The 19,810-nt window shown below is 43.7% G+C and overlaps 1 protein-coding gene across 1 annotated transcript in view; it reads right to left on the bottom strand.

Annotated features, from left to right (window-relative positions):
* Positions 1 to 19,810, bottom strand: part of LOC137657707 (ribosome biogenesis protein WDR12 homolog) — a 72,648-nt gene that overhangs the window by 19,225 nt on the left and 33,613 nt on the right. Inside the window, exons 2-3 of the mRNA XM_068392129.1 lie at positions 12,273 to 12,361; positions 1,053 to 1,266 (exon numbers count right to left, since the gene is read on the bottom strand). Of these exons, the coding sequence (XP_068248230.1) occupies positions 1,053 to 1,266; positions 12,273 to 12,361 (303 nt within the window). The remainder of the gene's footprint in view (positions 1 to 1,052; positions 1,267 to 12,272; positions 12,362 to 19,810) is intronic.

The raw sequence follows: 19,810 nt of genomic DNA, 5'->3' as shown, positions 1-19,810 counted from the left end.
CCTTGAAGCTCAGGTTACATCAACGTTTACTAACAAAGCTAAAGAATATCCCAGTTTTCTTTCCTTATATTAGACTTAGGCCTCTGGAGAAGTAATTAGACAATCTAGAAGTTAATTGAAATAATCCAATGGAAGTCAAAACTATTCCATATCCCCTTGATACCACAAGTCAGTGGGGAGGGGGTGGGCATGTATATGAACAACATGCGAGTACAGAAATATAATTTTCATCATTGAAATTCTGTTTATTTCTATGAACCTCCCTTGATGTTCATGTTGCTGACTCCCACAAACTGATGGAAGTGGGTTGCCAGTGGAGAAAAAAGATAGGTCAATCATAGCTTTCAAATATAACTAATCAACCTTCTAGACTCATTTGAAGACTATTCTTTTTGCGACTAGTTCAGAATTACTGCCTTCAACCAAAGACTTACTGGCCTTCATAAAATAAAGAAGTTAAAAGCTTTTGAAAAAAATCACTATCCAAACTAGACTTGTCAAGTACTGTAGAAGTTCATTATCATCATTATTCCTGCCACAATCAATCGGCTTTCGCTTCTTTGGATTTCCCTCTGAACTAAAAGCAATTTTCCTTTTACGGTCAGCATAAGAGGAACAGTGAGGCCTTTGCTCTTCTCACACTGGCTATCTAAATAATAATCCTGCTCTCGACACAACAAACAAAGAGAATGCAGACCAAAGTCACCCAGAAAAAATTCCTATGAACAATCTATGCAGTAATTACTAACAAATCATGGAGAAGACATCTAAAGTATTTAAAACTCAAATACTGAACAATCTGGAGTATAGACCCTGTCATTTAACCCGACGGCAGCCAAGAGACTGAAGGCAGATGCAGTATGGCTTGGCCAAGCTATTAGTTTATTACCATTAACCACTAGATTATCTCCCTATTTTACTCAAGGCTTATATCGGAAGGAAAGAAAATTGATATTTTTTAGCTTTACGGATAAATGTTGTTATAACCGAGCTTTCACAGAGAAGTGATAAGAACATCATGAAAGGTTCATGAAAATAATTAATCCACTTACCAATTATCTGTACATTGGAGTGTGGAGACCCAGTCATCATGTTGAAGAGAGTCTTTGGGAGTAGGAGGTGGCTGTTGTTTCACATATTCTATTTCTATAACTTTTTCTAAACTAATGTCATCTTCTGCCAACTGTTTTACAAGTGGACCAACCAATATTTGCCCCTTAACTACGAAGTCAAACAATGGAAAATCTTTTCCAGGATCAGTTCCAGCTGAAAAAGAACAAAATCAAACTAACATATCTTCTTAACTGAAATCTGATGAACAATGTTCAACATGCACAATACTGGATTTGTTCATGTATATAATTGGCAACAGTTAAGACAATATTTACTTGAACAACCCAATTTAAATCCATCTGTATTCTAATAATTCATATCAGAAAATATTCAAGAAGGCTCCAGTAAAAAAAAAAAAAAATTAGTAATACCTACAGATACAGTATGTGCATACCACACAAAATAATGCATAAAATAATTAAAGAGCATTAAAAGAGAATTAGATTTAAAACATAAAACAAAAAAATTGATTTTAAAATAATATCTAACATGTCTAGAATTCTAAGTTTGAAACAAATCAAAGCAACTCCAAAGGTATGTATAAATAGTAAGCAGTGAAGAGCCATCCTATAATGAAAGATGTCTCAACTCACTCCAGCCTCTCATTCTTAAGCTATTAAATTAATATTATCCAGAAATTAGCAAGTGATTCTCACAGCCTTGTCCTTTCCTAACCACAAACCCATTACTTTGTTATTGGGTACTTTGTCAAAGATACCATAATTTCCCATGAAGGAAAAAGGAACATCAGGGATTAATGGGTTGCAGTTTGCATGTATGGTACCTTAGTTTCTCAATGGATGACTAAATCACTCTAGTGTGTCTGCTGACTGTCTAGCAGTCCCTAATAAAATGGATTATTAGAATTTTAGAACCTTTCAGGATTATTGCATATAATATTTATATCAACTGTTCCTTGACTAAGGGACAATTTATGGGACTCCATTTCTGACTCCTTTAAGTGTGAAATTTTTCACAGTGATTCCCTACTTCTTCTAAAGCAAGGTTTAGAGTAACATAAATTAAGCATACTCTCCTTGGTTACCAAACTCCTTTTTGACATTTTCTGTTGGGAGGGTCTATAAAAATACATGTTCTTGGATTACGACAGTAGAGAATTACAATAATTTACTGAACGAGCTCCCATAAGGTACTTGAAAAATCAGCGTAACTCGGATTCTAATATTGCCGTTACCTGGCCTCGTAGTAGTACAATATGCGTCACTTTAACAGTTCGTCAGCTTAGCTTACGATATGCATTCAGGATTTTAGTGTTACTCTTCTCAGGATATTTTTGTGCCCCTTTTTCTTCTTATGTTTTACAGCATGACTGGAAAGCAAAAGGGAGACTTCTGATGACAGTGCATCAAAGAGGATGAATGCCATAACTATGGGAATTAAAGTAGACATAGTGAACCGAAGCGCACAAGAGGAGACCCCCTATAAACATAGGTCATGCGTTAGGCTTTAGTTATTCTATGGCTACGACTATCATCAAGGGTAAACATTTTCCCCTAAAGTCGACCATTATTATGAACCAAAGCAGTGGTCTCATGACTGATTTGAAGAGGTAGATAGTACTCTAAGTTAGACAACTGGAATCAGTGACATATCCAAGTAACCCTTGTGGTGATTCAGGAGAAGGTTAAGCATTTGTTTGAAACCTTAAAAAGTCAAAATTGGGAAGGGAATAAAAGTGAGGAGTTTGTGACCATGAAGGGGTGGTTTATGAGATTTAAGGATAGTGTCAATTTACATAACCTTCAGGTGCAAGGTGAAGCTACAAGTGCTGATAATAAAGCAGTAATAAATTCCCGGATGCATTGGCTGAGATTATTAGGGAAGGTGGGTTTTATGCTGAACAAGTCTTCTATGTGGATGAGACAGGCTTATTTTGGAAGTGTTTGCTGAACCGGACCTACATCACTAAGGAGAAGACTGCACCAGGATACAAGGTTGGCAAGGAGAGACTGATTTTGCTTCTTGGGGATGTTGCTTCTGGCATTTGCAAGCTCAAGCCTACGCTTGTGTATCAGGCTGAGAATCCCAGACTACTCAAGGGGGTTTGGAAGAGTCTGATAATGGCCATCTGGAAGTCTAAAAGGAAGGCATGGGAGACCCTCTTGTTATTTGAGGACTGGTTTTACAACCACTTCGTGCCTCAGGTTGAGCAGTATTGTTAGAAGAGTCTACCCTTTCAAGTGCAGCTACTGCTGGACAATGCACCTGGTCACACTGACAACTTAGCTGACTTCCATCCCAATGTCAAGGGTGTTTACTTGCCACCTAACACTACTTCAACAATACAAACTATGGACCAAGGGGTAATTGCTTCCTTCATGGCCTACTACCTCCATAGGATAATTGCTCTGACTTTGGAGGCAACTGAGGAGAAAGACATGACCTTCAAGACATTCTGAAAGTCCCTACAGCAACTGAGATGCCATCAAGAACATTGCTGAAGCTTGGGATGAGGTGAAGCAAACTAACATGGATCATGTCTGGAAGAGGATTTTCCCCTAGTTTATCAACGATTTCTTTGGCTTTGAAGGGACAGTTGTTGATGTTAGTAAAGCAGCTGGATCTTAAGGTGGCTGCTGATGATGTCACTGAGCTTCTGACACCTCACGGAGAGTTGTTTTGCTTACAATCTAACCGAGATGAAAAACAACATGATTGCAGAAGAGGAAGGCACTCCGATCCCAGAACCCAAGAAATTTACAGACGAAGTCTTGACAGAAGGCTTTGCCCTGCTATAGGGAACAATGAACAATGGTAAAAGTTTGAGGAACAGGATTCCAGCACAGAGAGGTATATGAAGGTGTCCCGGAGGGTTATAGATGCTTTGACGTAATAGAAGATCTTGGAAGAGAAGAAGATGCAATCCCAGCAGACAAACAGGTGTATGTAGAGTTCTATACCGGACCCTTAACCCTCTACTTGTGGAGCTTCTTCAGTACCTCTTCAAACATCTCCATTTCATCCTGACTATCTATCTCCTCTTCCAGCATCTTCCACTTCCTCCTCCAAATAAGCCTATCTCTCCACTAAACTTGCAAACCCCCTTACAGTGGGCAGGCCAACCTCAGGAATAAAGGTAAGGAATTGTTATACAGAATGCAGGGTTTTACAGTACTTATTGTATACTAATATAAATTAGTATTAGTGTAGGTAAACTACTGTATAGGACACAGGTATCACAGCGCTGGCAAGCGCGACCGGGGAACAAGCAAAAATGCTGCCAGTGCTGTTATATACGATTACGTAAACCAGAAATACCGGGTTTTCACAAAAGTGCTTTCCGGACATAGTATAAGCTTGAAACTCTAGGATTTAGTTCTATTCAATTTAACTAGACGATCCTAAAAGTTTCAAGTCCCTATCTTATAAGGTTCGTGAAATATGACGTCAGAAATATGCAAAAAAATAGCAAAAATGACGTCAACTTTCAGGTGTTCGATATAAAGTCATGGATAGACGCTTTTTAGCAAAGTTTCAACTCTATAATCTTAGCTTCTGAATGAGCTAGATAGCTGTTCGACCTCAGGTTTTGTAGATTATGTTTTAAATTGTGTATTAGGCTATGTGGGAATATTTTGCGGTAATCACGAAGGCTGTAGTCACGTACTTAAGTTTCAAAAGGCATCAAACTGACATCTTTAAGCGAACTTTCAACGTTTATTTCTCAGCTTCTGAATAATAAGTTATAGACATGTTTGACCTCACATTTTGAAGATATGACTATAAACTAGTTAATCAATACGCTTGCGTAAAAAAAAGAGTGATATTTTACCCAAAAACCGATAAACCGGTTGGAACTTTTGACCGGGGAAACGTCTGTCTATATCCGAACATAACTTGACAACAAAACGTTTACCCAATTGAGCGGTTTAAAGAATTGATATAAAAATTTTAACCGGGTGTCGCCGGTCGCTTGCTTTTGACATTACCCATAGTCATAAAACAAAAAAATTCTGGGTAACGTACCTACAACTATAACGTTAAATAATAAAATAGCATACACGCCAACCTTTGATCACAGCGCTGGCAAGCGCGACCGGGGAACAAGCAAAAATGCTGCCAGTGCTGTGATCAAAGGTTGGTGTGTATGCTATTTTATTATTTAACGTTATAGTTGTAGGTACGTTACCCAGAATTTTTTTGTTTTATGACTATGGGTAATGTCAAAAGCAAGCGACCGGCGACACCCGGTTAAAATTTTTATATCAATTCTTTAAACCGCTCAATCGGGTAAACGTTTTGTTGTCAAGTTATGTTCGGATATAGACAGACGTTTCCCCGGTCAAAAGTTCCAACCGATTTATCGGTTTTTGGGTAAAATGTGTATATATTGTATAGGGTAAAGTAATTTATAAATGGTAAAGAACTGTGTTCTCTCTTCTATATTATACACATCAGTATGTATGTATGTACAGTATATTGTACATAGAGTAAATCCTACTCATGACGAAATGTTATTTTCATTAGTAAAATAAATTTTTGAATATACTTACCCGATGATCATGTAGCTGTCAACTCCGTTGCCCGACAGAAATCTACGGTCGGGATACGCCAGCGATCGCTTATACAGGTGGGGGTGTACTCACCAGCGCCATCTGTGGTCAGGTACTCCAGTACTTCTTGTCAACAAGACCTCAATTTTCTCCTCGGTCCACTGGTTCTCTATGGGGAGGAAGGGCGGGTCATTTAAATCATGATCATCGGGTAAGTATATTCAAAAATTTATTTTACTAATGAAAATAACATTTTTCAATATTAATCTTACCCGATGATCATGTAGCTGATTCACACCCAGGGTGGTGGGTGGAGACCAGTATACATGTTAACAAAGAAGCCAAGTATCCCGTATTTCATTTTTATTAGTTATTCAAAATAACAATAAAAAATAAATAAGTACCTGGTAAGGAAGTCGACTTGAACCATTACTCTGCCTTTAATAAGTACGTCTTCCTTACTGAGCGTAGCGGTCCTCTTAGGATGCTGAACGACTCTTAGGTGGCTGAAGTATAAAGGGCTGCAACCCATACTAAAGGACCTCATCACAACCTCTAACCTAGGCGCTTCTCAAGAAAGAATTGACCACCCGCCAAATCAACCAGGATGCGGAAGGCTTTTTAGCCGACCGTACAACCCAAAAACAACAATAAAAGCAATCAAGAGAAAGGTTAAAAAGGTTATGGGATTATGGGAATGTAGTGGCTGAGCCCTCACCTACTACTGCACTCGCTGCTACGAATGGTTCCAGGGTGTAGCAGTTCTCGTAAAGAGACTGGACATCTTTGAGATAGAATGATGCGAACACTGACTTGCTTCTCCAATAGGTTGCATCCATAACACTCTGCAGAGAACGGTTCTGTTTGAAGGCCACTGAAGTAGCCACAGCTCTCACTTCATGTGTCCTTACCTTCAGCAAAGCAAGGTCTTCTTCCTTCATATGAGAATGAGCTTCTCTAATCAGAAGCCTGATGTAGTAAGAAACTGCGTTCTTAGACATTGGTAGCGAAGGCTTCTTAACAGCACACCATAAGGCTTCTGATTGTCCTCGTAAAGGTTTTGACCTTTTCAGATAGTACCTAAGAGCTCTGACTGGGCAAAGTACTCTCTCCAGTTCGTTACCCACCAAGTTGGATAGGCTAGGGATCTCGAACGATTTAGGCCAAGGACGTGAAGGAAGCTCGTTTTTAGCCAAAAAACCGAGCTGCAAGGAACATGTAGCCGTTTCCGATGTGAAACCTATGTTCCTGCTGAAGGCGTGGATCTCACTTACTCTCTTAGCTGTTGCTAGGCATACTAGGAAAAGAGTTTTTAATGTGAGGTCCTTGAAAGAGGCTGATTGGAGCGGTTCAAATCCTGATGACATCAGGAACCTTAGGACCACGTCTAGATTCCAGCCTGGAGTGGACAACCGACGTTCCTTAAAGGTCTCAAAAGACCTAAGGATGTCCTGCAGATCTTTGTTGGAGGAAAGATCCAAGCCTCTGTGGCGGAAAACCGCTGCCAACATACTTCTATAACCCTTGATCGTAGGAGCTGATAGGGATCTAACGTTCCTTAGATGTAACAGGAAGTCAGCAATCTGGGTTACAGTGGTACTGGTTGAGGAAACTGCATTGGCCTTGCACCAGGTTCTGAAGACTTCCCATTTAGATTGATAGACTCTGAGAGTGGATGTCCTCCTAGCTCTAGCAATCGCTCTGGCTGCCTCCTTCGAAAAGCCTCTAGCTCTTGAGAGTCTTTCGATAGTCTGAAGGCAGTCAGACGAAGAGCGTGGAGGCTTGGGTGTACCTTCTTTACGTGAGGTTGACGCAGAAGGTCCACTCTTAGAGGAAGAGTCCTGGGAACGTCGACCAGCCATTGCAGTACCTCTGTGAACCATTCTCTCGCGGGCCAGAGGGGAGCAACCAACGTCAGCCGTGTCCCTTTGTGAGAGGCGAATTTCTGAAGTACCCTGTTGACAATCTTGAACGGCGGGAATGCATACAGGTCGAGATGGGACCAATCCAGCAGAAAAGCATCCACGTGAACTGCTGCCGGGTCTGGAATCGGAGAACAATACAATGGGAGCCTCTTGGTCATCGAGGTAGCGAACAGATCTATGGTTGGCTGACCCCACAGGGACCAAAGTCTGCTGCAAACATTCTTGTGAAGGGTCCACTCTGTGGGGATGACCTGACCCTTCCGGCTGAGGCGATCTGCCATGACATTCATATCGCCCTGAATGAACCTCGTTACCAGCGTGAGCCTTCGATCTTTTGACCAAATGAGGAGGTCCCTTGCGATCTCGAACAACTTCCTCGAATGAGTCCCCCCCTGCTTGGAGATGTAAGCCAAGGCTGTGGTGTTGTCGGAGTTCACCTCCACCACCTTGTTTAGCTGGAGGGACTTGAAGTTCATTAAGGCCAGATGAACCGCCAACAACTCCTTGCAATTGATGTGGAGTGTTCTTTGTTCCCGATTCCATGTTCCCGAGCATTCCTGTCCGTCCAATGTCGCACCCCAGCCCGAGTCTGATGCTTCCGAGAAGAGATGGTGGTCGGGGGTCTGAACAGCTAACGAAAGACCTTCCTTGAGAAGAATGCTGTTCTTCCACCACGTTAGAGTAGACCTCATCTCTTCGGAAACAGGAATTGAGACCGTCTCTAGCGTCATGTCCTTGATCCAGTGAGCAGCCAGATGATACTGAAGGGGACGGAGGTGGAGTCTCCCTAACTCGATGAACAGGGCCAGCGATGAAAGTGTCCCTGTTAGACTCATCCACTGCCTTACTGAGCATCGGCTCCTTCTCAGCATGCTCAGGATGCACTCTAGGGCTTGGTTGATCCTTGGGGCCGACGGAAAAGCCCGAAAAGCTCGACTCTGAATCTCCATACCCAGGTAAACAATGGTCTGGGATGGGACGAGCTGGGACTTCTCTAAATTGACCAGGAGGCCCAGTTCCTTGGTCAGATCCATAGTCCATCTGAGATTCTCCAGACAGCGACGACTTGTGGGAGCTCTTAAAAGCCAGTCGTCTAAATAGAGGGAGGCTCTGATGTCTGCCAAGTGAAGGAATTTCGCAATATTCCTCATCAGTCGCGTAAACACAAGAGGTGCCGTGCTTAGGCCAAAACACAGGGCTTGGAACTGGTACACAACCTTTCCATAGACGAATCTCAGGAAAGGTTGGGAGTCTGGGTGGATGGGGACGTGAAAGTATGCGTCTTTCAGGTCTAACGAGACCATCCAGTCCTCCTGCCTGACCGCTGCTAGGACCGACTTCGTCGTCTCCATAGTGAACGTCTGCTTGGTGACATAAGCATTGAGCGCACTGACGTCCAGCACCGGTCTCCAACCTCCTGTCTTCTTGGCTACCTGGAAGAGACGGTTGTAAAAGCCCGGGGATTGATGGTCCCGGACTATGACCACTGCCTCCTTGTGTAGCAAGAGCGACACCTCTTGTTGCAACACTAGACTCTAGTCCTTCTCCTTGTAGTTGGGAGAGAGGTTGATGGGAGATGTAGCTAGAGGGGGATTGCGGCAGAACGGAATTCTGTATCCCTCCCTCAGCCACTTCACAGACTGAGCGTCTGCACCTCTGCTCTCCCAAGCTTGCCAGAAGGTCTTGAGTCTGGCTCCTACAGCTGTCTGGAGAGGAGGGAAGTCAAAACTTGCCTCTTGTGGACTTGGAACCCTTCTTGGACTTGCCACGGTTACTGTCTGCACGGGTACCTCCTCTGCTGGAGGTTCTGCCACGAAAGGGTGGGATGAACCTGGAAGCAGGAGTATCAACTGCTAGAGGGCGGAAAGGTTTAGTCACGGAAGGTAAGGTCTTAGCCTTACGTGCAGAAGAAGCCATGAGGTCATGCGTATCTTTCTGGAGAAGAGAGGCAGTCATCCCCTTAATTAATTCCTCCGGAAACAGACACTTGGACAGAGGAGCAAAAAGTAACTCTGACCTCTGGCAAGGGGTGATACCAGCAGATAAGAAGGAGCACAGATGTTCCCTTTTCTTGAGGACCCCTGATACATAAGAAGCCGCAAGCTCGCCAGACCCATCCCGTATTGCCTTGTCCATGCTGGACATGATCAGCATGGCTGAGTCCTTGTCAGAAGGGGCAGTCTTCCTGCTTAAGGCTCCCAGACACCAATCGAGGAAGTTGAATATCTCGAAGGCACGAAAGACTCCCCTTAACAAGTGATCAAGATCTGTAGAGGACCAGCAGATCTTCGAACGTCTCATAGCCAACCTGCGGGGAGAGTCAACCAGACTTGAGAAGTCGGCCTGGGCAGAGGCAGGAACCCCCAAGCCAGGTTCCTCTCCCGTGGCATACCAGACGCCCGACTTAGAAGCCAGCTTGGGAGGAGGAAACACAAAAGAGGTCCTTCCCAGTTGCTTCTTGGACTGCAACCAATCCCCCATAACCCTCAAAGCTCTCCTTGAAGATCTGGCAAGAACAAGCTTGGTGAAGGCAGGCGCAGTAGACTGCATGCCCAGAGCAAACTCGGAGGGAGGAGAACGAGGGGTTGCAGACACAAAGTGTTCAGGGTACAACTCTCTGAACAAAGCAAGGACTTTGCGGAAGTCTAAGGAGGGTGGCGAAGACTTGTGTCCTTCAACATCAGAAAGAGGATCATCAAGATGAGCAGCTTCATCCTCAGAAGCCTCCTCACCCGACAGTTGAGTTGTAAGAGGCAAAGGCAGAGCAGCAAGCTGAACGGCTGAATCCTGCAGAACGGGTGCATGCGTACCTGCGGATCCATCATCATGCCTCTGCTGGACAGACTGTGAGCTGGCAACAACAAAAGCAGAGGGCCGGTGTGAGGGAGGGTCTGCGGTGGGCTGAGGAGCAAGCGGTGTGGTATGCAGAGCATGCTGTGAGGCATGCAGCTCATGCTGCATGGCATGCGGCTCATGCTGCATGGGATGCGGCTCATGCTGCATGGTATGCGGCTCATGCTGCATGGCATGCGGCTCATGCTGCATGGGATGAGGCTCATGCTGCATGGTATGAGGCTCATGCTGCATGGAAAGCGGCTCATGCTGTAAGGTCTGCAGAGCATGCTGCATGGGCTGAGGACAGCGCAACTGTGGAGGAGCTCTCACAGGAGGAGGGATGATAACCTTCTCTGCCTGATAATCCTGCATAAAAGCCGCAAGCTGAGACTGCATAGTCTGCAGCATGGACCACTTAGGGTCTACTGTGGTTGGAGCAGAGGCCTGTTGAGGGACCACTCTACCTCTCTTGGGAGGTGTGCAGTCATCCGATGACTGCGGCGAGTCCGAACTGACCCAGTGGCTACACCTGGGCCGTTGGACTAGCTCTGAAGGGACTTTACGCTTAAGCGGTCGTGAGACCTTAGTCCACCGTTTCCTCCTGGAAACCTCTTCCACAGACGAGGAATGTAAGGGCTCATTCGTCTGGGAGTGGAAGGGACGATCCTTAGCAGATACGTCCGCAACCACTGAGGATACATCTGTGCGCCGATCAAGGCCTGCCGAACCCTTTGGTCCTTCGACATTGCTTCTCCCCTGGGCTTGGGAGCTTGCAAGAGGTCCCGGACTGGGCGGACGACTGGCACGCACAGATGTATCCTCATGCGCAACACTGACACTGACACTATGCACAGCACTTGCACTAACACTTCCCACTGCACTCTTCGCTTTCAGCTCTCTGACATCCACCAAGAGCTGATTGCGGTCACTAACCAACGACTCCACCTTATCACCGAGAGCCTGAATGGCACGCAACATATCAGCCATTGCAGGCTGAGCACTCGTAGCAGGTTCGGGGGTCACCACCACAGGGGAAGGAAAAGGTTGAGGGGCATGGGGAGAGGAAATATCCAAAGAGCGAGAAGAACTCCTCCTATCTCTCTCCTTCTCTAACCTACGAGTATATCTGAGGAATTCATTAAAATCGAATTCCGAAAGCCCAGCACATTCCCCACATCGATCTTCCAATTGACAGGATTTTCCCCTACAATTGGAACATACGGTGTGAGGATCAACAGAGGCCTTCGGAAGACGCCTATTACAAGTCCTAACACTACATCGCCTATATTTAGGAACTTGGGAAGTGTCAGACATCTTGAATTCTAGAAGTAGTCAAAGGGGGAATTCCAAAGTAAAGCAAAGATCGTTAACCAATGAATCAAATTAATACCAAAAGCTTGCTAAGCTAAGGCTAAAGCTTCCTGTACAGCGAAGGCTAAAATTTCAGAGCAAATACTTCACCAAATCGTGAACAAAAGACTCCAAAATCAACAGCGTATCCATGTAGGTCTTGCCGGTGGCACGACAGAGGAAAAATTGAGGTCTTGTTGACAAGAAGTACTGGAGTACCTGACCACAGATGGCGCTGGTGAGTACACCCCCACCTGTATAAGCGATCGCTGGCGTATCCCGACCGTAGATTTCTGTCGGGCAACGGAGTTGACAGCTACATGATCATCGGGTAAGATTAATATTGAAAAATTTGACTTCTGATGCATCATACGAACGGATCTCATTTGTAACCTGAGGACCTCCTGCACTTGAAAAATAAAATCACTCTATATGCACAAGCAAGGACAACAATGATACAAAACAACACTGCTATAAAGAGGTAAAAAGTATAGGCTAAATAATCCTTAAATGAAACAAGTCATCCAACACTTACATTTTTTCAAAAACGTTTTAATAACTTTGTTGAGTCCTACGGTGTCCGTGTTACTTGGTATTGACACTGATGCTCCCGGAACTGCATATCTGCAATGGAAATATTTGTATAAAACATTCAATTTTAGTAATAAAATTACATGTATTAATATTTATCCAGAATTCATTTGCTTTAATCTTTGCCAGCAATACATTTGAAATTACTGTACACTGTCTCCCCTGAAGTAAATAAGTGTCATGAATGATGTACTGTAGTGTTTTTTCATAAATAACTACAGTACATGAGAATCCTTAATTATCATTACAAACCACACAGTAACTCTACAGTAAGTGGAAAAAAGAACGTTACATGCCCAAGGGCTCCAATGCAAAAAAAAAACAAAAAAAAAAAAACAGCTGTGTATGGAAAGGATAGAGGGAAATAAAGATCAACTATGTAAGTTGAATAAAAAAAATTATAGATTTGGATATTTCCTAACTATACAAACCTGAGTCCTTTACATAGGAGAATGGATAATACCTAAGCTGGAACATGGCATATAAAAATTATAACAAGGTATCAAAAACTGGCCGGTAACAGGGGCAACAGGCCCCCGCAGGCTCACTGACAAACCACTTCGATGGCAACTGGGACATTCTAGGGGGTTGGTGCTGGTGGGAAAGTTTGAATAAAGGACTCTGGTTTGTATACAGTAATTAGTAAAAATCCAAATTACTTCAAAATTTGTCCATTGTTCCTACACAACTACAGTACAAACCCTCAATCTTTACAAAGGAGACTTATCCTTAGGCAGGAGGAATTCCTCATTCCAACTGGATAAAAACATATCCTGGGATACTCAAATCTTGTGCATTTGGGATGCTGAGAATGTTAAGGATCTTACCACAACATGTACCAGTGGCTTAGTAATACCAGCGGGTCCACGGCACTAGCTCAAGTGTTGTTCCGACCCGAATATCTGTGTCGTAGACCTGGCACAGACGGTATAGTATGTACAGTAATACGTTTGCCTAATCCCATACTACCCTGCTTATGTCACACTTCCCCTCGTAAGCAGTGTGAGGAAAAGACTCTTCCGTACCTGAGTACAGAATAGCCACATGCTAAGTGGGGCTTACCTGCATCGTGATCAAGTCCAGATGGCAAAGTCTTTGAAGCTGTACCCAAATAGAGGGGAAGACAAGAAGGAAAAGAAAAAGACAGTCAATCTTTCCTTCCATTCCAAACTCAGACGTAACTCTTGCCCTTGATGCGAGGTTAATGGTCCTGTGAGAGGAGCCAAGGTAGCTGTACCACCTGTGGTGTAATTACAACAGTCCCTAAGACTTATGTCTAGAGACCTGTGGGTCACATTTTGCAAGTAATGTGCAGTAAACATGCTTACAACTCTGACTTCAAGCATGTTGACCTGAGTTCTTTCTGAGGTAAATGAAGAGTTGCAAAAGGGTCTGGTCAATAACTTCCGTACTTTTTTCATTGTTCCACTTTCTTCACCTTCACAGCACTCACGAAAGGTATTGCAGGTGTGGTCAGAAAGCATTAGAGTAACCAAATAAGACCATTGGTTACTTCTTCCAGTTCAATGTCAGGAAGGAGAAACCAGTAATAATGCATTGACTGATTCTGGTTTCTGAACTGCGATACTGGGTATGAAGGGGAAGCGAGACTTGTACTCATCTTCCGAAGAAGGTTACTTAAAGGGAGAGACTATGCTGATCATGGACTCATTCTGCCAATTCCTGCATAAGGAAGGAGACCGCTCTGAGGGAGATGCTCTTGCCCATAGTTAACTTCACCAGTCCATACAGGGCCCTCTTAATGGAACAGAGGACCTAGGTCATATACCTGGGCAGTAGTCTTCCTTTGAAGAAAAGACTCTTGTCCAAGCTACATACAAGTGAGAATCAGTCCACTGTATTAATGATGAAATGACAAATTCGTAGATCATTTGTATTCTTCCCAAAGATACAAACTTTAGCTATTTATTTTGGGGGTATTACTTTCTGCCAAGCTGAAGTGACGAGCCATTAAAATTTAGCGAGGGTTAACTACCCACACCGCTAGTTAGCGGGGGTAGGGGGGGTAGCTTGCTACCACTCCCACTCACACACCGGTGATTTAGCTCACTTTGCTTGGAGGTAGGACTTCAAGGGGGATAGGGCTGGCAGGCAAGTTTGTATAAATAGCTAAGGTTTGTATTTTTAGGAAAAATAAAAATTATCTATGAATTTGTCATTTGTTCCGTAACTGGAATACAAACCTATGCTATTTATTTAAGGGTGACTCACCCATTAGGAAGGGTGGAGGTCCTGCCAATATGACAAATTCGTAGATAATTTGTATTTTTCCTAACTATACAAACCTTAGCTATTTATTAAGGGTATTACTTTCGATGTAGCTGAAATGACGAGCCATTAAAGTTTAGCAAGGGCTAACTACCCACACCGCTAGTTAGCGGGGTAAGGAGGATAACTTGCTACCGCCTTGTTCCATGACTGGAATACAAACCATGTTATTTATTAGGGGTGACTCACCCACTAGGAAGGGTGGACGTCCCTGACAATCTGGCTTTTGGCTATACCCGGGGGCTCCTTATCTAAGTACGTATGCTAGTACTAAAAAATAACGAGTCCCTGCACCTCGCTAAAACCTTGCTACGCAAGGTCAGCGGCCTACGCAAGCTGTGTATTGAGGTATATAGGAATGTGACCGTCCAGGTAAAGTTATTCCGGGTCTTTAGAAGGAAAAACTGTCTAACCAAGACTTTCCCAATACCACCTCACCAAGGTATGGGGACGCAACAGTATTACTGTCTTAATGCTAGGTACAAAAGGGAGCATGGTTTACCTGCAGTGGTTGGAGGTCAGCTGTACAGAGAACCCAGGATGCTGCTTTCCCCAAGAGAGGGAAGGATGAAGAAAAGAATAAGAGCCAGTCAAACCTTTTTATTCATGCAGACTAAAATCGGGTAACAATGCCCTCAACCTTCTGCTACTTGTCCAATAAGGAGCTTGAGATTTTAAACCAGCTGTTGTGCAGCCACACAGGACCGATAGAGAACGTATCGAGTCTCCTGTGGGTCACGTCTTGCAGGTTGTGTTATGTGAATGTGGTCTGACGATTCCACCCCCCCCCTTGTAGAACCTGCATCACTGAGAAGTTTCTTTTGAATGCCAGGGACGTAGGTACGCTCCTGACATCATGAGCTCTGGGGCGATGTGGAGGAGGGTCTGGATTCAATGCATGGTCTATGACCTTGCGAATCCATGCTGAGATGGTGTTCTTGGTGACCCTCCTCTTGGTCCTTCCCGTGCTGATGAATAGTGCTGGCACATGGGAATGGGCTGCGGCTGTTCTCTTAAGATACAGCCTCAAACTCCTCACTGGGGCATAGTAAGAGATGGTATGGGTCATCTGTTACAGAACGGAGACTAGAAATCCGGAAGGAGCGAATCGTGGATCCGCTACTCCCGGGTTCTGAGTCTTAGCATTAAACTCAGGGACGAAGCTGAACGTTACCTCTCCCCATCCCCTTGAATGGGCTATGTCGTATGAGAGACCATGAAGTTCACTGACTCGTTTGGCTGAAGCCAAAGCTAGCAGAAACACTGTCTTCAAAGTCAGGCGGCGATCTGTTGCCTGGCGTAATGGTTCATAAGGAGGTCTCTTGAGAAACCTGAGAACTCGAACCATGTTCCATGGGGGAGGTCTCACTTCAGACTGAGACCAGGTAAGTTCATAACTCCGTATGAGTAAGGATCCTTTCAGTCTAAAGGTGAGGCTTAAGGCTGAGCGATAGCCTTTTACTGCCGAGACTAACAGGTGCATTTCTTCATGCAAATACACAAGGAACTCCGCTATTGCTGGAATAGTGGCATCGAGAGGAGAGATACCCCTTCCACGACACCAACCACAGAAGACTCTACTTTGCCTGGTAGACTGCTGCTGATGACTTTCACAGGTATCCAGACATCCTAATCGCAACTTGGTGTGAAAATCCTCTCGAAGAGAGGAGATGCTGGATAGTCTCCAGGCGTGAAGTCATAGCGAAGCTACAGCTTTGTGGAATATGTTGGCATGTGGTTTGTTTCAGTATATTGTGTCGTGGATGGAGTTCTCTTGGGGGCTCCGTTAGGAGTTGCAGAAGGTCCGGAAACCATTCTGTGTGATGCTAAAGCGGAGCTATGAGGGTCATTGAAAGATTGACCAATATTCTGGCCTTGTTGAGTACCCTCCTCATCAGACAGAACAGGGGAAAGGCGTAAACGTTGATGTTGTCCCACCGTTGTTGGAATGCATCTTGCCAGAGAGCCTTGGGGTCTGGGACTGGGGAACAATACAACGGGAGCCTGAAGTTCAAGGCCGTTGAGAAGAGGTCCACTGTCGGAGAACCCCACAAAGTCAGGACTTTGTTGGCTAGGCCTACTAGATTATCCAATGAGCACTCGGTGCTCACTATCTGAGATGCTCTGCTCAGGTTGTCGGCGAGCATATTCCTTTCACCTGGAATGAAGCGTGCAGATAATGGTATCGAGTGGATCTCGGCTCATCTCAGTACCTCTACAGTGAACCCTCGCTACTTCGCGGTTCGACCATCGCGGATTCACCACTTCGCGGATTTTTTTCATAACCCATGTATATACATATATCGCGGATTTTCCAAAAATATCGAAAATACCGCGATGTGACCGATGGTGCGAGATTGGAGAAAGTAAGGAAAATTGAATCATGATTGATTTTCAATATAAATGAAACTTTGAGGAGCAACAAAGATATCATTTGTTAGAGAGATAGAGAGAGGTAAGGAATGGGAGGTAGTGAAAAGTAGCCCACAGAGAGAGAGAGAGAGAGAGAGAGAGAGAGAGAGAGAGAGAGAGAGAGAGAGAGGGGGGGGGTATAAATGTAATAAACAAAAAAATTTGATAGGTTATAACACATTGGTGCTTATGTAATATCAACTGTATACTGTAGACGGTTTGAATAAGTTAAGAAATGGTATAAATGATACTTTGTTAGTGTATTCGTACACACTCAAGAGCGGCAGCTAGATGACAGCTGATCTAATCACAGCCAAAAGTAAAAAAAAAAAAGTCAACAATACTCGATTTTTAAAACACACCCGAAATTTAAAAATAAAAGTACACGCTTTCTTAATGTGCAATTAACTATTTAAAGAGTGGCAATTTTCTAGAATAAAATGATATTTCCCAAAAAATAGTGGCTTGCTGATGAAATCGGATGCCGTATTTTTAGCTATGATTGAAATGGATGTAGACTCGGCCTAATTATTTCGTTTCGTATTTAATTGACACTAAGAAAACTAATTTTAGTTTCTTCATCTAAATGTAAGTATTGTATAACACGAAGAGAGAGAGAGAGAGAGAGAGAGAGAGAGAGAGAGAGAGAGAGAGAGAGAGAGAATCAGCTGTTGTACTCAAATGGCGTGTTTTTGTTTCGTGAGAATTTCATCGCCACGACTTTAACAACAACATACTGTACTGAACTTTACAGTATTATACAGACTACTGTAATATGATAAAGTAAAATATTTGTAATCTATTTTATATGAAATGGGGCTATTTTTTTTTTGTTTAAGATTTTCATTTACGTATGTAAAACAACTCTCTCTCTCTCTCTCTCTCTCTCTCTCTCTCTCTCTCTCTCTCTCTCTCTCTCTCTCTCTCTCGTAGATTGTTTTCCTGCTTTGCTACGTATGTATGATTTTATATAGATACGGTAAATAATATTTGTAATAACATATTTTATTAAAGCTTTTACTGTAATATGTTATTTTCATTAGTAAAATAAATTTTTGAATATACTTACCCGATAATCATGTAGCTGTCAACTCTGTTGCCGACAGAAATCTACGGTCGGGATACGCCAGCGATCGCTATACAGGTGGGGGTGAACACCACAGCGCCATCTGTGGTCAGGTACTCTAGTACTTCTTGTCAACACCACCTCAATTTTTTCCTCGGTCCACTGGTTCTCTATGGGGAGGAAGGGTGGGTCAATTAAATCATGATTATCGGGTAAGTATATTCAAAAATTTATTTTACTAATGAAAATAACATTTTTCAATATTAATCTTACCCGATAATCATGTAGCTGATTCACACCCAGGGTGGTGGGTGGAGACCAGCATACATGTTAACACAGAAGCTAAGTATCCCGTATTTTATTTTATTAGTTATTCAAAAATAACATAAAATAAATAAGTACCTGGTAAGGAAGACGACTTGAACCGTTACTCTGCCTTTATTAAGTACGTCTTTCTTACTGAGCGTAGCGGTCCTCTTAGGATGCTGAACGACTCTTAGGTGCTGAAGTATAAAGGGCTGCAACCCATACTAAAGGACCTCATCACAACCTTTAACCTCGGCGCTTCTCAAGAAAGAATTGACCACCCGCCAAATCAACAAGGATGTGGAAGGCTTCTTAGCCGACCGTACAACCCAAAAAAAGTATTCAAGAGAAAGGTTAAAAAGGTTATGGGATTATGGGAATGTAGTGGCTGAGCCCCCGCCTACTACTGCATTCGTTGCTACGAATGGTCCCAGGGTGTAGCAGTTCTCGTAAAGAGACTGGACATCTTTGAGATAGAATGATGCGAACACTGACTTGCTTCTCCAATAGGTTGCATCCATAACATTCTGCAGAGAACGGTTCTGTTTGAGGGCCACTGAAGTAGCCACAGCTCTCACTTCATGTGTCCTTACCTTCAGCAAAGCAAGGTCTTCTTCCTTCAGATGAGAATGTGCTTCCCTAATCAGGAGCCTGAATAGGTAAGAAACTGAGTTCTTAGACCTTGGAAGAGAAGGCTTCTTGATAGCCCACCATAAGGCTTCTGATTGTCCTCGTAAAGGTTATGACCTTTTTAGATAGTACCTAAGAGCTCTAACTGGGCAAAGTACTCTCTCCAGTTCGTCCCCCACCAAGTTGGACAGGCTTGGGATCTCGAACGACTTAGGCCAAGGACGTGAAGGAAGCTCGTTTTAGCAAAAAACCGAGCTGCAAGGAACATGTAGCCGTTTCAGATGTGAAAACTATGTTCCTGCTGAAGGCGTGGATCTCACTTACTCTTTTAGCTGTTGTCAAGCACACGAGGAAAAGAGTTTTTAATGTGAGGTCCTTAAAAGAGGCTGATTGGAGAGGTTCAAATCTTGATGACATAAGGAACCTTAGGACCACGTCTAGATTCCAGCCTGGAGTGGACAACCGACGTTCCTTTGAGGTCTTAAAAGACCTAAGGAGGTCCTGTAGATCTTTGTTGGTGGAAAGATCCAAGCCTCTGTGGCGGAAAACCGCTGCCAACATACTTCTGTAACCCTTAATCGTAGGAGCTGAAAGGGATCTTACGTTCCTTAGATGTAACAGGACGTCAGCAATCTGGGTTACAGTGGTACTGGATGAGGAAACTGCATTGGCCTTGTACCAGCTTCGGAAGACTTCCCCTTTAGACTGATAGACTCTGAGAGTGGATGTCCTCCTTGCTCTGGCAATCGCTCTGGCTGCCTCCTTCGAAAAGCCCCTAG

The sequence above is a fragment of the Palaemon carinicauda genome, chromosome 18, assembly GCF_036898095.1.
Source record: "Palaemon carinicauda isolate YSFRI2023 chromosome 18, ASM3689809v2, whole genome shotgun sequence".
Classification (NCBI taxonomy): domain Eukaryota; kingdom Metazoa; phylum Arthropoda; class Malacostraca; order Decapoda; family Palaemonidae; genus Palaemon; species Palaemon carinicauda.
Note: the sequence above shows the minus strand (reverse complement) of the source record. Positions and strands in the feature narration are given on the sequence as shown.